The 25,672-nt window shown below is 47.8% G+C and overlaps 1 protein-coding gene across 1 annotated transcript in view; it reads left to right on the forward strand.

Moving 5' to 3' along the window:
* LARS1 (leucyl-tRNA synthetase 1) overlaps positions 1-25,672 on the forward strand; it is a 238,577-nt gene that overhangs the window by 57,625 nt on the left and 155,280 nt on the right. The window contains exons 7-8 of the mRNA XM_078653048.1: positions 1,029-1,141; positions 2,264-2,327. Of these exons, the coding sequence (XP_078509174.1) occupies positions 1,029-1,141; positions 2,264-2,327 (177 nt within the window). The remainder of the gene's footprint in view (positions 1-1,028; positions 1,142-2,263; positions 2,328-25,672) is intronic.

Consider the following 25,672-nt stretch of genomic DNA (forward strand, 5'->3'; position numbering starts at 1 on the left):
TGTGCTCCAAAAACCAAGTAGACTAGATTGCATTCTTGATCTTCCATATGCCCCCCCTTTGCTTCAAGCCTTCTGCTCCAGCATAGTTTGTTCTGTCAATCCAAATATCAACTTTAATTCTTTCCTTAATTCTCCTTTTTGCACAGATTGATACTCTTTGCACCCCCTGTTTCCATTTTAGCCGCCTTGGCTAAACAGCTGTCCTCTTTAACCTTTGAGTCTTTGCTCTTGTCAAGTGTTAGCCTTCAGCTTCCATGTTGTGCTTTTTCTCCGTGCCCATAGGTCAACGCTCCAATTCACCCTAGTTTCTCATTTCTGCCCAATCATCGTTTCACTCTTTCTACTTGTTTCTTCTCTCTGCTTAATCATCAACCTACCTGGACACTCATTACTTGGCTTGCCTAACAAATTTTAACCCACCGATTAATGTGCTGCTTCTCAGTTATTTCTGCTCAGATCAAATAAAGTTCTTGACTTAGTTTTAATATAAGGGTGTTGCACACTTTGTGATTCTTTGAACGCATAGGTTGTAGGCCGACAAGACCATGAACCCTACACATCCTGTATTTAGTGACAATTAAAGCTGAGCAATATTTTTTAAGAATAACAGTATATTTCTGATATTCCACCATATTAATTTACTGTGTCTCATCATGGGTCCAAATTTGGGTTCCTTTTTGGAGAAGATGTATCCACATACCTCAAGAAATATTTATTCATGCTACAAGTAGTGATATTATTTGTAGGACAAGCAAAAGCAAAAACAAAAATGCAGTTTTCAGATCTACATGTTCTTGGGATTGGAACCCAGTAATTATCAATCGTAATGCGGAAGACCATTTTGTTTGTTGGTCATATCAAATGTATAACCTTCCGGGATCATACCATTGCACCATTATACTCCTTATCTGATTCTAGGCAGCATAGCTTGTCCCTAGCACACATGGTAACTTTTAGAAACTACATATTTGCAGAAAAGTGTCTGTTTCTTCGTTATTTTGCTGATATTTTGCTGTCCTGATTTTAAGGTGGACTGGCGACGATCTTTCATCACAACTGATGTGAACCCATATTACGACTCCTTTGTACGGTGGCAGTTCCTGACCCTCAAAGAGAGGAACAGAATAAAGTTTGGGAAACGGTGAGCATTGATAATAATCCTGTATGTGAATTGTACAGCATGTTAGTTCTACAACGTCTGAGCCATAGTACCCCATTCGCTATTTGTCCCTGAAAGGGGAGAAATAGTCCTATGAGGAGTGGTAAACTGGGGCTGTATTACCACATTACATCAGTATGACACCTATGGTCCAGAGCAGCATGAACTGAGGAGTCGAGGTGTGACTAAGAACTATAGTGTCCCTGAACGCAATGGCAATTTATGCTTCTTAGTTCTGCATCTTGCTTGAAAATATATGGATTACTTGTGTTTCTGCATTTAATCCTGTGCAAAGTAGAATAACTTAATAAGAAACTGATATAAATCCTGCCTTCATTCTGAATCTTAAAATTGCAGCCAGACACTCCCAAAAATGTTCAATGAAGTAGAACTGTAGGAATAGGCCCCTTGCATGGATACCCCATGCTTCAGAAGAGGACCTTTAGTCCCCACCTTCTTCCAGTTCTCTGTTAGTCATTCAGCAGGCTCTTATTCCGTCCCATGTTCTATTTGCTCTGAATCTAATATTATAGATCTTATATATATATATATTATATATTATAGATACTGGTACTTTTGGCTTTAGGTATCTTGTCCTATCTTGCTTTTAAGAAGCAGCTTTACCTGTATCTGCCTCAAAAAGTCGCAAAATCATTTACAAATTTGATTTGGTCCATATTCTGAATTTTTGTTGTTGTTGCTTCTATTGATTTTTCTCGTACACATTTTTTTCTGTTAGATCCAGTTGTTTTCTATGCCTTCGTGACATTTTGTGTTTTGTTTTTAATTTTGCTGCCGTCTTATAGCAGCTTTTTTTCAAACTCAAATATTAAAAATACGCAGTACCTTTACTGAAAGGTGTTTGGATACATTTCCCCCCTTTCCATAAGGAATCACTTCATGGTGTTACTTCTGGGATACTTCTGATATGTCTTCTCTTGTCATTTTAGTGGCACATATGCAGAAATATACCATTCTCTTAAAGTATGTCGCTATATTAAAGCTTTCAAGCCCTGCATATGTTACATTACATCTTCTTATTGCAAAATCATACATTTTGGACCCATTATAATTACTCATGTATTTTTCTTTTTTTGTCTTCAGCTATACAATTTACTCCCCAAGAGATGGTCAACCTTGCATGGATCATGATCGACAAACGGGAGAGGTAAATATGACATGGGCATGCAGTGGGGCCCGAGGGTTGATGAGGGTTTATAGTTTACTGAAGTGAATGTTAACATGTAGTATTTCGGTTCCAATTAGATGTACTCCATACTTAGCCCAGCACAATAGGCCCATTTTGGTTGAAGATGCTATCGTACATTCAAGTAGTTCAACTCATGACCAACATTGGAAAATGTAGCAGGCATCCTATTTGATTATTCCTATTTATTTTACATCAAAATATTTTTTCCAAAATTAAGCAAAATATTCACCCAGAGACCAAAGAGTGCACAGTGAGAGGTAATATTTTTGGAGAGCAACAGGAAGTGTTGTGGAAAACTCAGCTATATACTTTGAACAGATATCTCAGACGACATCTAATTTCAGTCACTGTAATAGTAAGTGTCAATATAAAATATATGCTAGCCAAAAATACTCGGAAGGATTGTGTGAGAGCACAATGGGGAAATTGTGTGTGAAACAAATTTCGTGAAACCAAAATGCGCCTTGCGACACACAACATATAACACAAAACGCATAGAAAAACACACCACATACATAAAAGATGCAGCACTCTTGCATCATGGTTTCTCCGGTGGCGAGGTTAGCTTGTAGTCACACTCTATAAATAAATAAAGCAGGAGAGGGAACGCCCCAACATGTCAGGATCTTTATATTCAGACCTTTTAAATGATATTTTATGCGGATTGAACTATACTTACTATTTTACAATGTGGTCTCTTTGGACTGACCTACATTGCCACCCAGGGCCCGAATCTTACTGTGGTGTGTTCCCACGATGTATTTAAATGAAAAGCTGACGTTGAAAGCCAAGCAGGCACTACATCCGTGCTGCTTTGAAAACTAGTTCTCACCCGCCCTCCAAAAGGGTGGCTCGTAATGGGCCACTTCAGCAGTCTCTTAACTCCAGCAGCTCGATTTGAGTAGAGAAGCTCCAGTTCAAAGCCAAGCGGGCACTGCATCACCACTGTTTTGAACACAGGACCGCACTTGCAGTTCAAAAAGGTGGTCCGTGATGGCTCCGCTCCCACATTTCTTAATCCCCAGCCTCTTGCTATGGGAAATCAGGCAGAGCAGACCACCATTTTTAACCAAAATTAAGCAATATTATCATGAAAGCATTCCCTGCACAGAACGTTTGTGATTTTTCGCACATATAGCAAATATGCCATTTAAAATAAAAACAAAGGTGGGAGAAGAACAGGTGTGTGTGTGTGTGTGTGTGTGTGTAGGTGTGTGTGTGTGTGTGTGTGTGTGTGTGTGTGTGTGTGTGTGTATGTGTGTGTATATGTGTGTGTGTATATGTGTGTATATACGTGTATATATATATATATATATCTCTCTCTCTCTCTCTGGGCATCAAACATTGCATATTCTGGGTGTTGGATAAAAATGTGCGCTTGGCATCATGTAAAAATAAAATATGATTGCACTTATGTTCAGCAAAGACAAAAGGGGGGATTTAGCCAGGGAAGGCTTGTGGAGATATTGTGATTTGCAATTGTGCGTTTATACCATACCCTTTTCTTTAATGGTTTCTGTAAGTAGATGTGTGATGATTCTTAACCTGTTGTTGCAAAAAAGGCGGGTTACACCACAAATTGGCCCCATGGTCTATTGTCGTTCGGACCTTCAGGATGAGGTTTTTTTTTTTTTTGAAAGCCTAAACACACACAGTTGTTCTTTCTAAAAAGTTTGGACTCGCAGTTTATTGAATCAGTCAGGTGTTCCAGGTCCACCCATCAGTAGTCCTGTGCTGTCTCTTCTCAATAAAATGAGTTGACATTTTCGTTGTCGCACGGCAACACCTTGCATTGCTGCGATGTTCGCAGATCCTTGTCTTTACCTTGTTGGTCGTCATCCCCACATAGTGCAACTTGCAAGGGCAGGTTATAAGGTATTCTACCCTCTGTGAATTACAATTTGTGAACTCTCTTAGTTCCCATGTGGTAGTGGTGTTGAAGTAAACTACTTTCGTGGCATTTAAATGACAGACACTGCATCTGCCACATGGATATGGCCCATTGGGCGTCCATGCTGAAGGATATAAGAGACCTACAAACACAGGTAATAACACCATCCGGGAACAACCCCACTTAAGGCAGACTTAAATGCAATAAGACTAATTAGAAACCAGGTAGACATGATAGTTACTGAAAAGGAATAGATAGATATAGGAAGTAGAAAAGGAAGTGACGCTGAAAATATGACAATGAGGAAGGGGTGGCGAGGGAGGGGATGCGAACAGTTGCGGGATTATGTTGGTATCCTCTGTTATGTGATACAGATTGGCACAACAGTTGTATTAAAAATATGATGTGTAATTGTCAATAGTGAAAGGTGGAGGAAGCATACTATTATTATTATTAGGGCAGTCTTGTATAGCGCATGGTTACCCTAGAGCATCCCAGCGCTTAACCAAACAGAACAAAATTTAAGAGAGTGGGAGGAACAGCGATCTAACAGAAAAGAAAAGTTTTCAGGTTTTTACGAAAACGCAAAAGGCATGGCTCTGAACGCAGACTAAGGGGAAGTGAGTTCCAAAGGGTTGCAACCTTTACGGAGAATCTCCTCCCTCCTGAACGGGCCTTTTTAACCCTAGGGATCTTAAGTAGATGTTTTTGGTCTGAGCGTAGTGTTCTACTTGCCTTGTAGGGAGTCACCAATTTTTGTAGGGCGGGGGGGCCTTTGCCTTGCAAGATCTTATGTGCAAGGCAGAGGGATTTAAATTTCACCCTTTCTCGCACCGGTAACCAATGCAAAGCCCTCAATGCAGGTTTGGCCGATCGTGACATAGAGATGTTATTAAGCGTTCGAGCCGCCGCATTCTGAACTTGCTGTAATTTGTTCAGAGTGACCTCAGGGGCGCCCAGATAGATTGCATTACTGAAATCTAGCCTAGAAAGGATCAGGCCCTGGATCAAAAGCTTCCGAGATGAAAATGGAAGCAGGGGCAGAACTTTGCGCACCGATCGGAGAAGGCCGAAACAGACACCTGCCAGTTTAGTAGCCTGGGTCCTAAAGGAGAGATCCTGCTCCAGCCAAATACCGAGGCTTTTGATCTCAGCCTTGGGTTTGGGGGGGGATCCCAGACAGCTAGGCCAAACAGACCGGGGGAGTGAGGGACTCTTCTTCCCCATAAGCATTATTTCGGTCTTTAGACCGTTCAGCTTTAGTGCTGATTCCTCCATCCAAGTATGGACTTTGGATAGGCAGGAGTGCAGCACCTGGGGATTTTCCCTGGCCTGGGAGAGGGCAAACACCAACTGGGTGTCATCGGCATAGCTCACGATTTTGATGTTAAATGGAGCCACCACATCCTCCAAGGGGGCCATATACACATTAAATAATGTGGGGCTCAAGGAGGAGCCCTGCGGCACTCCACAATGGAGGTGGGTGAATGCCAATCGTGCACCACCTTCCCAGACCTGAAAAGTCCGGTCGCTGAGAAATGACCTCAGCCATTTCAGCGCAATCCCCCGCACTCCGACATCTGACAGCCGTTGAAGTAACACTTGATGGTTAACGGTGTCGAACGCTGCACTAAGGTCCAGGAGGATATAGGATTATGGTATAAATATTTACAAATGTATAAATGTATGCTAAAAACAAGATGTAATTTGTAAAATGCCAATAATATATATATATATATATATATATATATATATATATATATATATATATATCTTTATTGGCAAATTAAAACAAAAATATATATAATATTTCTTGGCATTTTACAAATTACATCTGTTGTTTTTAGCATACATTTATACATTTGTATATATCCCATGACGGGGGATTTGTACCCTGTGATCTGTCTGCAGTTCCTTTTTGGGGGGCGTATATGCACTAACATATCCCTTAGACTTTGCCCCCACTTGTGAGAGAACATTGGTTTAGGGAATTATAAGGTGCCACTATGTAGCATGTGCCAGTGTCTATTGATGATCTTGGTCACTTGATTAGAAACTATGTTGAAAGTAGTCACGGATATAGGTCTCCTCTTTTTCTTTTTGAGGGGGGATGTCATGTTGGGCTTCCCAGTTATTGTTTTGTACCCATTTCATAGCTTGTGCCACTATCTTTGGTCGATACTTCCTGGCCTCAAGTTTTATTGCCAGTGTTTCTGCTTGCACTTTGTAATCCTGTATATTGGGGCAGTTCCCCATCAATCCAAGGAACAGGCCAAATGGGAGGTTTTCTCTTAGGTGGCAGGATGAAAACGGTCATACAGGAGTAGGCAGTTCTTGGTTGTTAGTTTTTTATGTTTTGTAGTTTTGAGTGTGCCCCCGTCAGGTGTAATATTGAGGTCTAGAAATGGCAATTTTTTTTTACTAATAGTATGGGTGAGCTTCAAGAGATTGTTCTGTGTGTTCAGCCAATATAGAAAGTGTTTTGTTCTGACTTTGTTGCCCTCCCATATGACCAAGACATCGTCAATATATCTTTCCCACAATTTTATGTGATTCTGAGGGCATAAGATCTTGTGCACATCAAAGTGGTGCTCATCGAGACCAGCAGTGCGTGGCACGAAGGTGCTTCCTATGCTGGTCCTTCGTTTCTGTAGATACAATGTTCCTTCAAACGAGAAAAATATGTGAGTTTGGACCCATTTGCAACACTCCATTACTACATTTCTAGGTGTTTGATAGTCCCAATCTACCTCAGAGAACATCTTCGATTATGTTCAGAGTCTCATTGTGAGTGAGGCTTGTGTAAAGACTCTCCGTGTTGAGACCCTTGAGTAAGTGGATTTCTAGGCCAAATGAGGTGTAGAACGTCCTTGGTATCTTTGAGATATGCGTTTGTTTTAAACTGACAGCCTCAGGAAAGCCAGGGACAGACTAATTTGCATACAGCCAGGTTCTGAAACTGGGATGGTGCAATGAGCTAAAAAACGGTGTTGGATCTAGCCCTGATCTCTTGACTGGGTGAGAGTACTCTGCTTAATTCAGAGACTCTGTCCATCACCACCCCTTGTTGTAAATAATTTTGTCCACCCTAAGCGTGGAAGGGTATACTCAGATGTGAGTCCCTTGCTCATTGCACCATCAGGATTCAAGCAAGCCGGGCCGAAGACGCCTGAAATGGCAGAAACCGGTCCCCGGAAGCTTGTTTCCTTCCCAGTGTAAGAATTGGCTGTTGTAGTCTGGTCTGCCCTGTTCCCATGATGCACTGGGCCAGGGACAGACTAATTTGCATACAGCCAGGTTCTGAAACTGGGATGGTGCAATGAGCTAAAAAACGGTGTTGGATCTAGCCCTGATCTCTTGACTGGGTGAGAGTACTCTGCTTAATTCAGAGACTCTGTCCATCACCACCCCTTGTTGTAAATAATTTTGTCCACCCTAAGCGTGGAAGGGTATACTCAGATGTGAGTCCCTTGCTCATTGCACCATCAGGATTCAAGCAAGCCGGGCCGAAGACGCCTGAAATGGCAGAAACCGGTCCCCGGAAGCTTGTTTCCTTCCCAGTGTAAGAATTGGCTGTTGTAGTCTGGTCTGCCCTGTTCCCATGATGCACTGGGCCAGGGACAGACTAATTTGCATACAGCCAGGTTCTGAAACTGGGATGGTGCAATGAGCTAAAAAACGGTGTTGGATCTAGCCCTGATCTCTTGACTGGGTGAGAGTACTCTGCTTAATTCAGAGACTCTGTCCATCACCACCCCTTGTTGTAAATAATTTTGTCCACCCTAAGCGTGGAAGGGTATACTCAGATGTGAGTCCCTTGCTCATTGCACCATCAGGATTCAAGCAAGCCGGGCCGAAGACGCCTGAAATGGCAGAAACCGGTCCCCGGAAGCTTGTTTCCTTCCCAGTGTAAGAATTGGCTGTTGTAGTCTGGTCTGCCCTGTTCCCATGATGCACTGGGCCAGGGACAGACTAATTTGCATACAGCCAGGTTCTGAAACTGGGATGGTGCAATGAGCTAAAAAACGGTTTTGGATCTAGCCCTGATCTCTTGACTGGGTGAGAGTACTCTGCTTAATTCAGAGACTCTGTCCATCACCACCCCTTGTTGTAAATAATTTTGTCCACCCTAAGCGTGGAAGGGTATACTCAGATGTGAGTCCCTTGCTCATTGCACCATCAGGATTCAAGCAAGCCGGGCCGAAGACGCCTGAAATGGCAGAAACCGGTCCCCGGAAGCTTGTTTCCTTCCCAGTGTAAGAATTGGCTGTTGTAGTCTGGTCTGCCCTGTTCCCATGATGCACTGGGCCAGGGACAGACTAATTTGCATACAGCCAGGTTCTGAAACTGGGATGGTGCAATGAGCTAAAAAACGGTGTTGGATCTAGCCCTGATCTCTTGACTGGGTGAGAGTACTCTGCTTAATTCAGAAACTCTGTCCATCACCACCCCTTGTTGTAAATAAGCCTCAGGAAAGCATCAGTAAACCTGGATAATGGTTCCAAAATGGAACCTATCCCCGACCTGGTGGATTTTCCAGATGTTTGTGTATCTTTGGGATTGTGCAGAAATAGCGGGTGAGGAACACTCTCTCTTTTTCTGATATCCAGTCGTGTGCTAGGGCTTGCTCAGTCATATTCCCTATTCATTTTCTCAGAAACTCAGTTGGGTCTGTGGGTAGAACTTCGTAATTTCGACTGCCTTCTTGAAAGCCAGTATCTCAACTGGGACCTCCGTGGCGGGATGAGTGAAAGTGGATTTCACTCTCAAACCAGTATCCCCCTGAGTGTCATTGGTCAGAGGTTTACCTTAAAAAAAGGTCCTCAGTTTGATTTTTCTAATTAATTAATTAATTTCACAACATAGTCTAAATTTGTCTAATCGTGGCCCTAGTTACAAAACATAGGCCTTTCTCCAATATCTGTATCTGTGGGGTAAAGAGGCTTAGTTCTGTTAGATAGACAACTAGACTGGTTGGTTGTGTGGGCCTGTTTGGTTGTTCGAACTCAGTTGCAGCTCCTTTGTCATGCTCCTGGTGGTCACCCCAACCCATTCCTGTACAGGGCCCACTGTACTTGAGTTCTCCTCTGCATTTTGCCTCTTGTGCGTCCCTGCCCACCCCTAAAGATAGCCTGGTTTGATTGTTTGGGTAAGGGTCGTTTGGCGGTTCCCAATGTTCGAAATTAGGTGAGTGCATCTGGATAATGGTTGTGGCCAGAATAAAGAAAAAAGTATTTTTAACGTCTTCTTGCCACACAAATATACTCCCCCACTCTTATTTTTGAAACTTTTTACATCATATAATATACATCTATAAGTGCTCTCACATACTTTGTAGGTCACAGCACGCCCCGTTCTGCCGCAGAATGGGATATATCCAATGATGAAGCATGCCACCAAGGGGGCAGCCTTGGTGGGTGAAGGTTCTATAAGAATACATTTTGTTTATTTTCTTTTTTTAAAAATTCTTTTTATTAGTAACAAGGAAACAGGAGGCAATCATCACAGTCAATACATTGAATATCTACATTCATGCGCAGGGAATTTCAAGACGTACATAGTTATCACAATATGGAGGCATTTAACAGTACATCATACAACGTTTTCAATACATGCGGTTCGCCAATTGGGACGTTCTGGGGGGTTCACAGATATTCCCTCTATATTCGTTCCATGTAGTCCATATCTGTATCCATTTTTGAGGGCACCCCCGCGCCTCGTATACTGTCATTTCTTGGAGCATGCACCAGTCTATATCTGTTTTCCACAGGCTGACCTTAGGAGGCCTAACCGCCCCCCAGAGCCTTGCAATGTTCCTCTTGGCGATCATAAACCCTAACGTGACCCACAGCTTCCCACTACGTGATAGGTCAGTGGGCTCCCAAATGTTTAAAAGGCATCGTTTTGCTTCGAGTCTGATCTCCACCCCCCAGACTTCCTGCATACATCCGGTCACTCGGGTCCAGTAGCGCTGCAACAGTGGGCATTCCCAAAGTATGTGGAAGAAGGTCCCTGTCTCACCGCATCCCCGCCTACAAAGCCCATCTGCACTTCGGCCCATTCGCTGCAGCCTAGTCCCCGAAAGGTAGACTCGGTGTAGAATTTTAAACTGAATGAGCCGGAGTCTTGCCGTTATGGCAACCTCCTTAGGGGAGGCAAGTGCGGTTCTCCATTCTTCCTCATCTATTTCTAGGCCATCGGCTTCCCATTTACCTTTGAGGGGGAGTAGTAGGTCCGGGGAGTTGTTAATGATTTTTTTGTAAGTGAGTGATATAGCGTGTTCGGGGAGGTGGCCATCCAGGAGCCTATCCTCCAGCGGTGAGGAGGCAGGGGGCTGTGTCCCCGCAGAAATGTTGGCCTGGAGGGAGTGTCTGATCTGCGTGTACCTAAAATGTTCCGAGGGAGCTAGTTCGTAGGTGTGTTGGAGTGAGAGAAAGGATATCATCCCCTCCGTGCCCCATAGGTCCCGAACGTGGGATATGCCAATGAGGTCCCAGTTCCGGAATCCCTTGGTGCGACCGAGCCTGCCCGGTCTCTCCGAAACCCATAGAGGGGTGGCCATTGTTAGGGTGTCGGCCCATCCAAGTTTGCGTTGTACCTCATGCCACAGCTGCACCGAGTGTTGAGTGGGCCCTGTTAGCGTGTATCGTCCAGGTTTGGAGTACAGCGCAGCCTCGAAGTTCCCACCCGGCAAGAGCCAGCGGTCCATTCCATACGCTGGGTCGTTCCCATCTCTGTACGTGCACTGGTTGATGGCAGAAAGGTGCGCGGCCCAGTAGTAGTTACGGATGTCAGGGAGCGCTATACCGCCATAAAACCACCCCCGGGTAAGTTTCTGAATGGAAATGCGGGGCATTCCAGACCACAACAGTTCTCTCTGTGTGGCCTCAATTGAAGCGAAATAGGCCTGCGGGACCCGGTCTGGGTAGTTCTGTAAGGCGTACAGGAACCTAGGCAATGCCATAATTTTGAAGAGGGTTGCCCGTCCGAGGAGGGAAAGCGGAAGCCGTCGCCAAGAGGCAGCATCTCTTTTGAAGCGATGTAAAGGCGGGAGCAAGTTCCTCTCGTATCTTACCTCTGGGTCCTTGGAGATAAAGACCCCCAGGTAACGGAACCCTTCTGTAGCCACCGCGATCGGGCAGTTCCGCGGGAGCGCGGGAACGTCTCCCCGGAGGGCATACAAGGTGGATTTGCCCCAGTTAATGCTGTAACCTGAGTTTTTCCCGAAGCTGGTGATTATATCCATGGCCACTATGAGGGACTTACGGGGTTTGGTGAGATATAGCAGGTCGTCGTCCGCATAGAGCGAGATCCTGTCCTCCCATCCGTCAGCCCAGCGTATCCCCCTCAGGGACAGGTCTTGCCTGATCCACGCGGCCAGGGGCTCCAGCGAAAGAGCAAAGAGGAGGGGCGAGAGGGGGCAACCCTGTCGCGTCCCCCGTCCAATTTTGAATAATTCGGAGTCTTTATTACTAACAGAGACCTGGGCCAAGGGCGCCGTGTATAGGAGGCGCACCCATCCTATAAAGCTCGGGCCGAATCCCAGCTTACGGAGGACCGCCATCATATATGACCACTCGAGCGTGTCAAACGCCATTGTAGCGTCTAGGGATAGCACCACCGCATCCTCCTGGATAGCGTGGCATCTGCCCAGAACTCCATGCAGCCTTCGGAGATTAAGCGCTGTGTTCCGGTGTGGCATAAAGCCAGACTGGTCCGGGTGGACCAGGGCGGGTAGGACAGGTTTAAGCCTGTTAGCGAGGACTTTGGCCAGTATTTTGGGCTCTGCATTAAGAAGGGATATAGGCCTGTAAGAGGCACAGGAGTCTCGAGGTTTCCCCTCTTTGTGGATAGCCACTATCGTGGCTATGCGCTGATCTCGCGGTAGGATGCCCCAATCCCTGCTCTCCTCAAACATCCTCTTTAGGTAAGGGCCGAGGCCAGAGGGCCTAAGCTTGTATAGTTCTATTGGCAAGCCGTTTGGTCCCAGTGCCTTTCCCGACCGGAGGTCCCCGATCGCTCGGGCAAGTTCCTTCACGGTGAGTGGCGTCTCCAAGTCTTCCCTCTCCGAGTCAGAGAGAGTGGGCATACGAATGTCGGTCAACAAGGAGACCGAGTCTTCCTCCGGTCTGTCTGAGCCTCTGCTGTACACTTTCCGATAATGAGACGCAAATTCCCTGACTATGTCACGGGGTTCCGTAATTACGGTACCTGACTCTGTTTTGAGCTCTGCTACTATTCTCTGTGCCTGCTGTTTTTTGTCAAGCCAGGTTATGAGCTTGCCCGCTTTATCCCCTTGATTGTAAAGTCTTCCTTCTTTATCCCATGCCAGGTTCTTAGCAGCGTCAGTGGCTAGGGCCCTGTACTCCGCCGCCTTGAGTACCATAAGGTGCACTGCTCTGGGCTCACCCCCGGCGTTAGCCCCCGCCTCCCGTTCTAGGAGGTCTCGTTCCATATTGGCTATTTGCCCTTCCCGCTCCTTACGACGACCGGAGATCGCCGAGAGGGCCTCCCCCCGTAGCACGGTCTTAAAAGCCTCCCAAAGCACCGTGGAAGAGGCCACCGTGCCCTCGTTGTCTGCAAAGTATCGATCTATGGAAAGGAGGAGTTTCTGTCTAATGGGTTCACAGCGCAGGTACCATGAGTTAATCGGCGCAGTGCAGCCCTCTTGTTTGGCTCCAATTGTGAGGTGGGCAAGCAGCGACGAGTGGTCAGAGATACCTCTCGCCAGGTGTACAACCTCCTGAAGTGTAGTGTCGTGATATTGTGGCGCTAGGATGTAGTCGAGGCGGGAGAATGAGCGGTGTGGGCCCGAGAAGAAGGTGTATTGTGTTTATTGGGTATGAAGAGTACGCCATAGGTCCAGAAGGCCAAATGCGTCAAGGAAGTCAGTAAGCCACCTGTGACCCGGCGGGATGTCTCTAGGAGGAAGTCTATCGAGGGTCCCTGATACCACCGCCTTAAAGTCTCCCCCTTATCAAGAGGCGCCCATCGGGAAGTGAAAGGAGCATTTTGCCTAGATCCTGATACGATTGCGTTTGAAGGCCAGGTGGTATATACACCGTGACTAGGTTAATCTTGAAACCCTCCCAGGAACCCGAAATTGCAGTAAAGCGCCCCAGGGAGTCGGAATCAGAGTTCTCAATAACCAATGGGAAGTTGCGCCGAAGCAGTATGCCTACCCCCCTCGATCCCGAGGTGAAGCCGGCGTGCGCCGCCATGTAGTAGCCCCATCGGTTCAGTGCGTAGCATGTGTTACCTAGTAAGTGTGTCTCCTGTAGGAGTACTACATCAGGGAGATGCCTCTTAACAAATTGCAGAACAATGGTGCGTTTGAGCTTGTCCCCCAGCCCGTTGACGTTCCAGCTCAGTACCTTTAGGCTCTTATCCCACTTCATCAATAAGTGTACCTCCTAACGGATACTCGCCCCTACCGTTCAAAACCTCCTGCCAGTGTTTGAAGCAACGTTTTTGACTTGAAGCCCTGCGCAAAGTAGCAAAAATTTTGACTGAACAATAACATTCTGGTTGTGACATTGCCAAAATCCCACGATTAACCTCTACCGCCCCTTCCCCATCTCACCCACATCCCCAACTCCCCCCCATCTCACCCCCTCCCTGCTCCCCTGCTCCGCAGGTTTAGAACTACCCACATCCCCAATTAGCAGAGTGCTTTTCGCCCAGAATACACACCCCTGCAAGGAAGAAACTAGAACGTTAAGCAACCCGTCTTCCCTTCCTGGTGAACCTTTCACTCGGGGCTCCCCTTTATTTTTGATAGTAATATAGGCCATTGTGCCCATCTCAAGAATGTGTGTGCTGCATTTTATTAAACTACAGAGGGTTGTCCAAAAGGCCTGCCAGAAGTTGTCTTTTCAGTTGCAAAGTATACCTGTCAACTTCGTGATATAAAATTGCTGGCCACTTGAAGCCTTTACGTGGTTGATGCCATTAAGGTGAATAGAATACATACTCATTTTTTCAAGTGTTCAAGAATTAAAAATGAGTTGAACCCATTAAATTCTTTTTTTTTGTTTTTTTTGTTTTTTGGGTTATAAACTTTTATTCGTCGTCAGTACACACACACAGCTTTTCGCCTACAACCCTGGGGCCGGCAGCAATGCAGGGTAACATAAAGAAATAGTGCAAAAAAAGTTAGGCCATGAAATCAGTACGCCGTCATCCCAAGGTGCAGGAGACGCAGAACTTATATAGCACTACTTTGTGGATGTCCCGTGTGCGCCGCCGCCCCTCACCCTGTCCCCTCTGACCTCAGGAAGCGTGGTTACGTTGTGTACTATGCGGTAGAGATATTTGTGAGTGTGCTCATCTGTCGGCGAAATCCAGGTCCACAACCACTCTTTGCAACAACCCCGCCCAATCCCGTCCCACCCCCCCTGTCTGCCCATGTGCCTGCTCCCACTACATACCCACTGCTACGATGCCTCTCCACCCCCGCCCTAGTCACACCCTATCTGCTTCCCCCCTACTCAGCTGGTTCCCTAACCCTTTAGGTCCCCCCGCAACTCGTGTGGCCCAATGTGGGTGTTCCCAAATATCTAGTGTCCCGCCAGCCTCTTCTATGACCCAGGAGTCCCACCCCCTATCCCGCCAAGGCCTCCACGCACTGTGCTTCTAATCCTCAGGGCTCTCCTCCCTTACATGCCGCTGCTCAGTCTCCTCCTGATCCGGTACCGCGGCTTCCTTATTGGAGAAGTAAGTTAGATACAGGTCCCAAAAATGTTTTGGTCTACTAACAGGGGGTAGAAGTTCGCTATATAGCTGTGACTGGGTGCAACCGTACAGCATGTCCCTGGCCCATCTGCTTTTAGTCGGGAAAGGCCCCCGCATCCAACACTGTGCCACTGCTCGTCGAGCCATACTTAGCCCTATATCTGCCAGACGACGTATCGCTGGGGGGAGAATCCTGGAATGTCCCAACAACGCCAATGCAGGGTCTGCTGGTAGCTCAGTCTCGAGTATTTGACCCAGTTCCAGAAACACGTCAGCCCAGAAGTTGTTAACGCCCGGGCAAGACCATGCCAGATGCAGGAAGTCCGCCACCGGTGCATGGCAGCGTTCGCATTCCGACGACTGTCGGAGACCGTATCTATACAGGCGTTCAGGAGTGTAGTATACTCTTTGTAAAAATTTAAAATGAATGAGTCTATGTCGAGCATTAAGCGACACTCTTTTAGTATTGCAACAGCAGTATTTCCACATTGAATCACTGATCTCCACTTGTAGGTCTCGCTGCCATGCCAGTCGGGCTTTCGAGGGTGGCTGCTCTCCGCGTAACTGTCCCGCCTTGTATAGCCGCGAAATCAGGTTGCTGGAGGACGGGGTTTTAATAACGTATGTTAGCTCCGGCAGTTCGGGAGGTTCCACCATAGTCGAGCCTAGCAAGACCTGAAGCGCTGCACGGACCCTGTGGAAGTGGAAACGGTGCAGCAGCGTTACCGGGGTCTGGGGAGGTACAATGATGTCCCAGGAAATCACTGTCCCATCCTTGAATAAGTCACCCAGCGTAGATATTCCTAATTGTTGGATTGCGCGAATGACTCCCTTTTCCCTCAGTGGCGCAAGCCAAACTGCCCAGTCTATCGGTACAAGAGGGGAGTACAGTACTGTGTGAGCTTGTCTTTTGGCCAGGGAGTGCCAGGCGTGGTTCGTCGCAGTGATGGAGTCCAAAGTACCTATCCGACGCGTAGCCTGCTCAAATACAGTAGCCGGTGGGGGGAGGGGGTGTGTGAATAGGGTCTCCAGGATCACGTGCGGGATATTACGATCCCCGTGTATCCAGGTATGTAAATGTGCCGCTAGGGCAACCCTATAGTACCTCTCTAAGTCCGGGGCCCCTAAACCTCCTTGTTCATACGGGAGCGTTAGGACTTGCCACTGTACCCTCGGTTGCTTTCCCCCCCATGCCAACCGCGTGAGGGTCTGAGTCATTGTCTTGAAGAAGGCCTTCGAGAGGATCACCGGGATATTGTTAAAAAGAAACAAAAACCTCGGGAGGACTATCATTTTCATCAACGCAATACGTCCCGCCAGGGACAACGGTAAATTGCATCACCTATCGACATCTTCAGTCAACCTAGTATATGCGACTCCATAATTTTCTCGGATTAAAATATCCGGATGCAGTTGAATACCTAAGTATCGAACCGGATCGCCTGACCATTGTAGTGGATAATCCATCACAAACTCCCCAGTCACTGGAGTCAGCGGGAACGCCACCGATTTGCTCCAGTTCACTTTTAGTCCAGACAATGCTCCAAACTGCACCACTTCCCTGAGTACGGAGGAAAGGTTGAGTTCCGGGTCCCTGACGTACAAAAGTGTGTCGTCCGCGTAGGTGGAAATGCATATCTTGTATGTAGGGAAACTAATACCCTCATGGCTATGATATTCTTGAAGTGCACACGCCAGTGGCTCCGCCACAAGTGCGTAAAGCAATGGTGAGAGGAGACAGCCCTGTCTGGTGCCTCTACTTATGGCAAACTTTTCCGTGACTCTGTTACCTAACCGCAGTCTAGCCGACGGTTTATAGTACAACGCCCCTATCATTTGTAGAAAAGGTTCGCCCAGTCCCAGCTTCCTAAGCACTCTCGACATGAAGGGCCATTCCACAGAGTCGAACGCCTTCTCCATGTCCCGGAATACTGCCAACGCCTTATTCTCCGGCTTCACATGCTGCATAGTCCCCAGTACTGTGCGTATGTTGTACGTGAGGTTCCTAGAGGGAATAAAACCGGCCTGTTCTGGGGCTACTAGTTCCGGGGCAAGCAGTGCAAGCCGCGTCGCCAGCACTTTGGCATACAGTTTCGCGTCGACGTTGATCAGGGATAGGGGTCTGTACGACCCACACTCAGTAGGGGGCTTCCCTGGTTTAAGGAGAGTAACAATGAGTGCCTCCCGCATGGACGGAGGCATGCTGCCTTCCAAGCATATATCATCAAACAGAGTAGAGAGGAAAGGAATCAACTGATCTTTAAAGGCCTTGTAGAAGCCAACAGTCAGTCCGTCAGCCCCTGGGGCGCTACCAGATCTCATGCTATCCAGTGCCTCCACTATTTCCTCTTTCTGAATGGGCATCATGAGGAATTCCCTTTGCGAGTTTGAGAGTTGCGGCATATTAATATAACTTAAGTAATCATCAATCGCCCCCTCCATCCCCGAAGACTTAGATTCGTAGAGAGTGGAATAGTACCGTCTGAATTCTCCAAGTATTTGCTCTTCATCAGTGAGGACCTCCCCCGTACTCGACACTAGTTCACCCACTATAAGTGGACGCCTCTCGCTTCGGACTATTTTAGCTAGAAGGGAGCCAGGCCTCTCGCCCTCACCATAAGTACGAGCCGTGGCGTATTTACCCATGTGTTGGACCTCCCTGTCAGCCTCCGTATTATATTCTGTCACCAGTAGTTTAATCTGTTCTAAAGCATCCCCCCCGGGATCTGCCTGTTGTTTCTCCTCAAGCTCCGAAAGCTGTTTTTCCAGGTGGTGAAGCCTCTGTCTAATGGACTTTAGGACACTGGCGTGTTTGGCCATGGCTACCCCGCGTACATATACCTTAAACGTTCCCCATAGTGTTTGGTAGCCCTCCACAGAGCCCACATTAACGTCAAAAAAACTTTCAATTTCATTAGCGAGTTCCCCCCTGAAGACTTCATCTAGTAGTGAATATGGAGGGAAGCGCCACGTAAAGGGTGGGATCCTGTATGCCGGTGTCTCCAGAATCAGGAGGAGAGGGGAATGATCCGACAGCGTTCGCGGTAGAATCTGACAGTCCCTCACACTACTGGCCAGCTGTTGCGATGCAAGCCAATAATCTATTCTGGTGTGAAGAGCATGATATGCAGAATAGTGAGTGTACCCTCCCCTGGAGTGATGTCTACTGCGCCACACATCCAACAAATCCAAGCGCACCAATTCAGAGTGGAGCACCGTGGCCGCCGCTGACGGGCTCCTGTGGGGCCCCGCAGATCTATCCAGATTCAGGTCGAGCACCAAATTGAAGTCTCCACCCCAGAGCATACTGGAGTAGTTGTGCGATCTGCATGTCTGGGCTAAGTCTGAGTAAAAGTCCGGGGAGTCGTAATTAGGACCGTATACATTCACAACCAAGAAATCCAGCCCCCTGCCCCTGCATCTACAGATAACATATCTTCCCTCATTGTCGGTCTCTAGCGATGTTAGTGTAAGCTTGGAACCAGGATTTACCCACGTGAGTGTCCCCCTCGAGTGTGTAGTGAAGCCCGCTGCGACACTACAGCCCACTAAACCTTTGTGTGTAAGCATTTTGCTGCTTATCGGTAAGTGTGTCTCTTGCAAGAGAGCGAGGTCAATATGATGTCTACGTAAATAACTAAGGACCTTACGCAATTTTCTGAAGTCATTTAGGCCCCTCACATTCCACGTTAGCACTTTTAGGTGGGGTGGTGCCGAGCCCTTCAGTGACATGGGGGCGTCAGCCGCAGCCCTGTCTGTCATCGTGTGTTATAGGGTTATCATGCAAAAGTCGCAGGTGCCCAGAAGGGGCACATTCAAGCAGGTAGTGTGGTGTGGCACTAACAGCAACACACATAGCAGAACCCCCCCAACAGTTCAATTTCAGCACATCCGCAGACAAACAAAATAACAACTGATATTCAAACACTGTCCCCAACAAGCCACCCACCGCCCACAGCAGACCCACCCCAATTCGGTCATGCAGGTCCCCATCCCACCCACCCCTCCCCAACACCCAATCCAATCGCCCCCTGTGCATAATGCTCGTGGGCAAAGGTAGCACGCCAACTCGGTCTCAGAAGTAAAGTCCCAACTCTGGTGCCCAGCCCCCCTCCCCCCGTCTCGCACCACCAGCTATGCGTTAACGCACCAACCTCCACATCAGTATTGTTGTTCTCCCCAGGTCCCCTGGCTAGTCCCTCCCACCCCTGCCACCCTATAGGTGACCCCCCACGCTTCACCCGTCATCTACACCTCGAAGATATATAGTGTCTGCCTCGGACTGAGACCAATGTCTACAATAGTCTATGTCTATACCAGAACCCCAGCCCATCTTATCTGTTACATCACAGCCGTGGGAATCAGTTCCAGATCCATGTCACTCCAGCCCCTCGGATAGCAGAGTGGACAGCTTAAGTTCAGCGTGCGCCAAGCACCCTGCCACCAAATCAATCCTGTTCATCTAGTTGTTGTCGAGCTGGCTCCTTCTGGCCATCCGCCTGCTCTTCCGGCTTATCTCTGGCCCACTTTTTTATGGCTTTCTGCAATTCTGTTGGGTCCGTAAAGATATGGGAGCGACCTTGCCTGTTAACACGCAATTTGGCTGGGTATAACATCGCATAGTCGAGGCCCATGTCCCTGAGGCGTTTCTTGTGTGGGGCAAAATGCTTGCGTGCCTCCTGCACCCGTGCTGTGAAGTCTGGGAATATGGAGATCACCGACCCCTCGAAGCATAGGTCACCCTTGGTCCGAGCCAGCCTGAGCGCCGTGTCTCTGTCTCTGTAGTTTAGTAACTTTGCTATAATCGGACGGGGAGGGAGACCCGGATTGGGCTGAGGGCCAAGCGTGCGGTGAGCGCGTTCCACCACAAACATTGCCGAGAACACATCGTCGCCCAGCAGCGTGGTGAGCAGGCGCTCAATGAATAACTCCATTTTCCCTGTCTGAGTGGTCTCCGGCAGGCCAATAATGCGGAGGTTGCAGCGACGGGACCGCGCCTCCAAATCCTCCGTCTTATCCTGCAATGTTCTAATGAGTGTCCCTGCCCTGCGCCTCGCCGTGTCCAGTTCCGTTTGGGCCTCCTCCACCTCCGTGATTCGCCGTTCGGCCATATCATGTCGTTCCGCGTGTTTGTCGAGGCGCTCCGCCATGCGGTCCATTCTGTAGGACATGGCGTCCATTTTGGTCCCCAGAGCTGCTATGTTTGTTTGAATGTTTTGCTCCATGGATCTGAGCATTGATTTTATGTCCGAGTTTTCTTCCTGCGGGTCCCCTGCATTCATCTCTTCTTCTCGCTGTGGCAGAGGACTCTGAACCGGCAGCCTCCTTTGCGAGAAAGGGAGCTTACTCTGGGTCCTATCCCCCTTCCCCATGCTCGTTATCTTCCTGTGGGGACTGTGTTCCTCTCTCGGCGGACTTCCGATGTCAAATACGTTGCGGACGCGCACTCAGCCGTCCACCCACTCGTGGGTCTTACCGAATGCACAACTTTAGAATTCCGGGGCCTGGAAGCCGCCACTGAACACCCCTGTGTTTCTGCAGGAACTAGGAAGGTGTGCGTCCGTCCCAACCAGGACTCGGGGTGTTCCTCAGGGGAATTACACAGTTCGCCTTGTGCTGCCTTGGCCTCGCAGGCCGACCCCGCAAAGGTGCCTCCAATGTAGGTGAGAGGCCCGTGGGGCTGTGGAGCGGAGCTATGCAGGATCCACCATCGACTCCGCTGCCCTGTCCCCTGACTTGTTTTTCTCCGAACAGGAGGCCCCCCCGACGGAACATGTGGAAGGGGGAAGGGGCAGCCCCCGGTCTGGCAGCGCCGCTGTCCTGCCGCCCAGCTCAGGGCACCCCCCCGTGCAATGTCGTATCCGCTGCCCTGTCGGTCCCGGAGTAATGGGGTCGCTGGTCTCCCTCCTCTCCCACTGGACTGGCTCACCGTATATCTTGCTTCCCCGCAGCGGGAATCAGCTGGTGTCTCCGGCTGCTCTTTGTGACCGCCGCAGCCCCCGATGGATTTTCAGCCGCCCGGAGCAGAAGGGCCGTCCACCGGAAGTGAGCTCGCCGGCCGCCGCCGCACGCCTCCTTACGCAGCGCGGGGCCGGCTTTACGAGAGGCCACGGTCTTCAGGCCCTCCCGGCGCTCCGGAGCGTTAGCTCACTCTCGCTGTTGTGCCCGGCGGAATCACCTCAAGGACGGGTCCGCCAGATGCCCGTCGGTTCCGCAAGCTTCGGTGGTGTCCGGGGTATCGAAATCTCAAGGTTGGTGCAGGATATTGTAGGATTTTAGTGTGGCGCCGACGGAGCTCCGGGACTATGCGGCCATTTTCATCGGCTGCTAGCTCCGCCCCCCGAACCCATTAAATTCTATTGAGACATTTTGTTAGCTGGGTGAATTCCTGTAAAAGGAGGGTAACATCCACCAAATGTGGACGACTTGACCGATGTGCTGTGTGTCCAGCATGTGACCAAAGGTTATGCTTATTATCATGTTGTTAGTGAATCCACCAACCCTTTAGGAAGGTGCCAAAATGATTGGATGATTGGATGATGTCAGCGGTGATGTCCATCAATTAGGTCATTTGAAATTTCATCAGTGATGTCATTTAACATGTCTTGAACAACCTAATATAAGAGATCATAAGCCGTGCATGGCAAGCATGTAAGTAACATTTAACACAGTAAACTATAATTTCATTATTTTTTTTAATGTTAGTTTTTGTGATATTTCAACACCTAACTATACCTTCACTTTACCCCTTGTATTCTTTAGTAACATTCTAATGTTTTTTTAAATGTATACCAGGATCTTTTTTCCATACTTAACTATGTCATTTTAACCTCTTGCAAGAGACAGCGCATGTGCAGCCTTAGATGAGACTTGAAAAGAACTTGGGAGAACCAGCACGGTGCTCACCAATATCTAGTCAAATAAATCCAAGACGACCAATTGTAGGAGAGAAGCTGTGCCTCCAACACAGATAAACCAGGATTTGTGAAGAGAAATCTCTACCGAATACCCAGGGCCTGTAGGAAAGTGCCCTTGTCATATTCACCCCCACATTTTGCCACTGGTTCTGATGTTTTTCGACTGATCATTACTGGGTCCCTGCTTACCAGGCCCCAGTGTTCTTACTCTAAAAAAAGGTAAAATGGCATAAACGTTGGCACTCCTGTAAGTCCCTGGTACCTAGGGCCTGGATACCAAAGAGGGTCCCTATGGCCTGCAGCATGTATTATGCCACCCCCCTACAAATTGCATGCAGCCTGCCTTTTAAGACTGTGTGTCATTATGCATTGAATGGAAACATGACATGACACTGACATGGCACATTTCCTGTGTGTCATGCCAAATTCACGGCATGTAATATATGTAAGTCACCCATACAGTAGGCCTTGTAGTCCATAGGCAGGGTGCATGTGAGGGCATACATTTGAGGGTATATCTGCATGATATGCCCCTGTGCTGTTTAGTTCAATTACTGGAAGATAAAAGTGAACTGGGAAGCCATCTTAAGTGCATGTATTGGGCACTGGTCATTACGAGGTCCCCAGCTACATGATGGCTTCACTGAAACCTATGGTGTTTGGTATCAAACACCTTGTCTTAATAATGTATTATGACATGCACCCAGAGGGCACCTTAGAGGTGCCCCCTGAAAAACCTACCACTATCTAGTGTGCTGGCTGACTGGTATTGTCCAGCTTGTCTCCACAGACATGTTACTGACCCCCAGCAGGTGAGAGCCCACGCTCTTTGATGCCACAAACAGGCCCTGCCCCGGAGGAAAGTGTTATGACCTCTTCCAGCAGGACGGCTAGTGATCTGGCATATCAAGGCCAGGGGCTTCAAAGCCTCCTCTGTAATGCAACCTGGCTTCCTATAGATCTGGGAGATGCCACCCCCTGCCCTGAGGCTCTTTTGACTCAAGGACAGGTGGGAAATTAGCTATGCAGTAGGCGTGTTGCACCACCAGGCTAATCACACCCCTAAGGTGGGCTGCCTGACGTGCTCCACGGAAGGATTCCACCATCTTGTTTTTGTTGGAATTAGGAACTCTGGACAGGGTTATGCCTACTCCGCACAGGAAGTGGTCATGTAGGGGTATAGTGACACCTAGGGTAAGTAGCCCCTTCCATTACCCTGACACCAGGAACTCAGATTCACCTGACCCAAGCAGAAGGACGAAGAAAAACAGAAGAAGGCAAGAACTGGAGACTAGTTGTGGACTTGGCCCCAAACCCTGCCTGCCTGCTCCTGTCTCAACAGTTGCAAAGACCTGACTCGCCCTGCAGCTGTGCATCATCCAAAAGCCTCGGAGGACTGCCAGCACTTTGCCAACCTGCAGCATCTCCCCTGAAGTAGAGGAGCCACTTGCCTGCAGGCACTGACTGCAATGTACGGGTCACCGACCTGCTGACCATCGGGTCCTAGAACACAGCAACCACCAGGAGGAGGTCATTGTGCTCCAGGATGTCAGATGCATCACCCCTCCAAGTTTGGAGACACCAGGACCCCTCAGGAGCCGCCCTGCACTAATACCCGGGGTACTGGATCCCATGCAGCAAAAAAAGACTTGTTCAGCGTCCAGTCTGGACACCAGCACCACAAAGACCTACCTATCGACGAGGTACATCAACTTCACTGAGGCCACCACTGAGATTGGCCCTGCTGTCCTATTTGTCTCCGTCTCCAGGTCGACACCAAGAAGTGCAAGCCTCACACTCAAGCGACCCTCCGTATCAAACATCTCTGCACCTGAACCACACAGCCCAAGTCTGAGCCAACAACAGTGCCCCCATATCTCGGAGAACCTCAAGAACCTAGCCCCCCTTTAAGTGCCAAAGGACTTGCCCCCACGTCTCCAATTGCAGCATTTTTCTGCTTATAGATTTCTCCATAGACTTCAGCGATAGCGTTCGAGGCTACCCTTGGAACCAGCCACTCTGCACCCGGACCCCGTAGGGCAGATAAACTGACACTGCTGGTGTTTCTAAGGACCTTAGCCCCCACTTACCCTAAGTCCAGAAAAACAGTCCTGTAAGTCTTGTGCAATTGACCCTATGCACTGTAGGTTTCTCCCACAGGGTAACATAACCGCATTCGAGACTCATTCCTCAAAATCTGATATTTTCCAAGTGTTTGAAAATCGCTAACTCGAAAAGTACTTACCTAATCTTGTAGATATTGGTGTCTAAATAAATATTAATAATATATACATATACAAATCTGTTTTTTCTAAATTGGTGACAGATTTCCTTATTGTGTGTGTCTCATTAATTGAGTCTATGTGTGCAACAAATGCCTAACGCACTCCTCTGATAAGCATAAGGCTGCTTGACCACACTACCACAAATAGAGCACATTGGGATTGCCAGATTAAGCCCTTGTCCACTATTAAGGGATACCTGGACTCTGCACAGTGCACTTCATTTTGGTACACTATTTACAGAGCCAGCTTCCTACAGGTCCACAGTTGTAATTACATAGTATTTTGAAATTCCGCAACTAATTCCATCCCTAGGAATATGAAATAACAATTTCCCTCAAATGACGCAGTCACAGGTTGTATGTTATTCACAGCTTGTCCTCCAGCAACACTTCTACCCTCCTACCAAACCTCAGGTTGTGCTCTGGCAAAACCAGAGTTCAGCGCTGCTGACACCACTTGATATGCTAGGCAACAGGTCCCTTGGGTCAGGAAAAAGTCTGGGACAGTTGTGTTACTGATATAGCCCTCCATACACAGCAGCCCTCCGTCCAGCCTTTATCCACAGGCTTGGATTCTTACAGCACAATGAAAATTGACAGACAGCCTACCACTGCACACACAAGGACATTTCTCTGGGTCCTGAACTAATGAACCATTCAGTCCCTAGTCTAGCCAATCGCATCCTAACATCAACGCCCGGGGCTTCTAGGCAATCACAGGCCTTCAAACATTTCTCAGCACTACTGGATCCCTTTTTACTTTCATTATTGGCTGTTAGCTTAAGGGTGCCACAGTTATCCACCTGCTAAATGTAATTATTGTAAATAAGAGTGAAAGAGTATTAGTAAAAAGGCTTCACATGCAGGAGCACAAAGTGAATATCTTCTTGTCTTGTGGACGAAACAGTCATTAAACCCAAACGTGTTGTCCATGATCCAAATCTATATTACCTGGGCGTCGGGTGGTACAATTTACACACCTTGTCACATCTTTGACCTCTATTTTATGTTTATGTAAGGCGTCAGTGTTAAGAAAAGCAGCATGTAGTAGTCCTTTGTACACAGTAATATGCTGATTAGAAGATTCAACCAAAGTGGGTGTTCAGGATGTGGAGTTAACTCTGAGAGATGTTTCTGATTGAATTGGAGAATATCACCTCTGAAATAAGTGATATGTTTGAGTAAGTAATGTATTGAGGAATGCTTTTCTTTGTTATCAACGTTATAAATGGTCTTGCCATAGAAGTCTGATTTTTCTTTTTTCCTCATAAATAGCAATTTTGTCAGCAGAGCATATATTTTTGACAGCCATTGGTCTCCAGAGTAAGCAGTGTTCACCTGTTACTGTTTAAGATTGTTTTGCTAGACAATGAAAAATCCTCAGATGCCTGTATCCATTTTTTCTTCTTTAATCACACTCTTAAGTCCACCCACAAACAACACCAACTAACACCACAATGTTACTTCGAGAGAGTAA

This window comes from Lissotriton helveticus, chromosome 7 (genome assembly GCF_964261635.1).
Source record: "Lissotriton helveticus chromosome 7, aLisHel1.1, whole genome shotgun sequence".
Classification (NCBI taxonomy): Eukaryota; Metazoa; Chordata; class Amphibia; order Caudata; family Salamandridae; genus Lissotriton; species Lissotriton helveticus.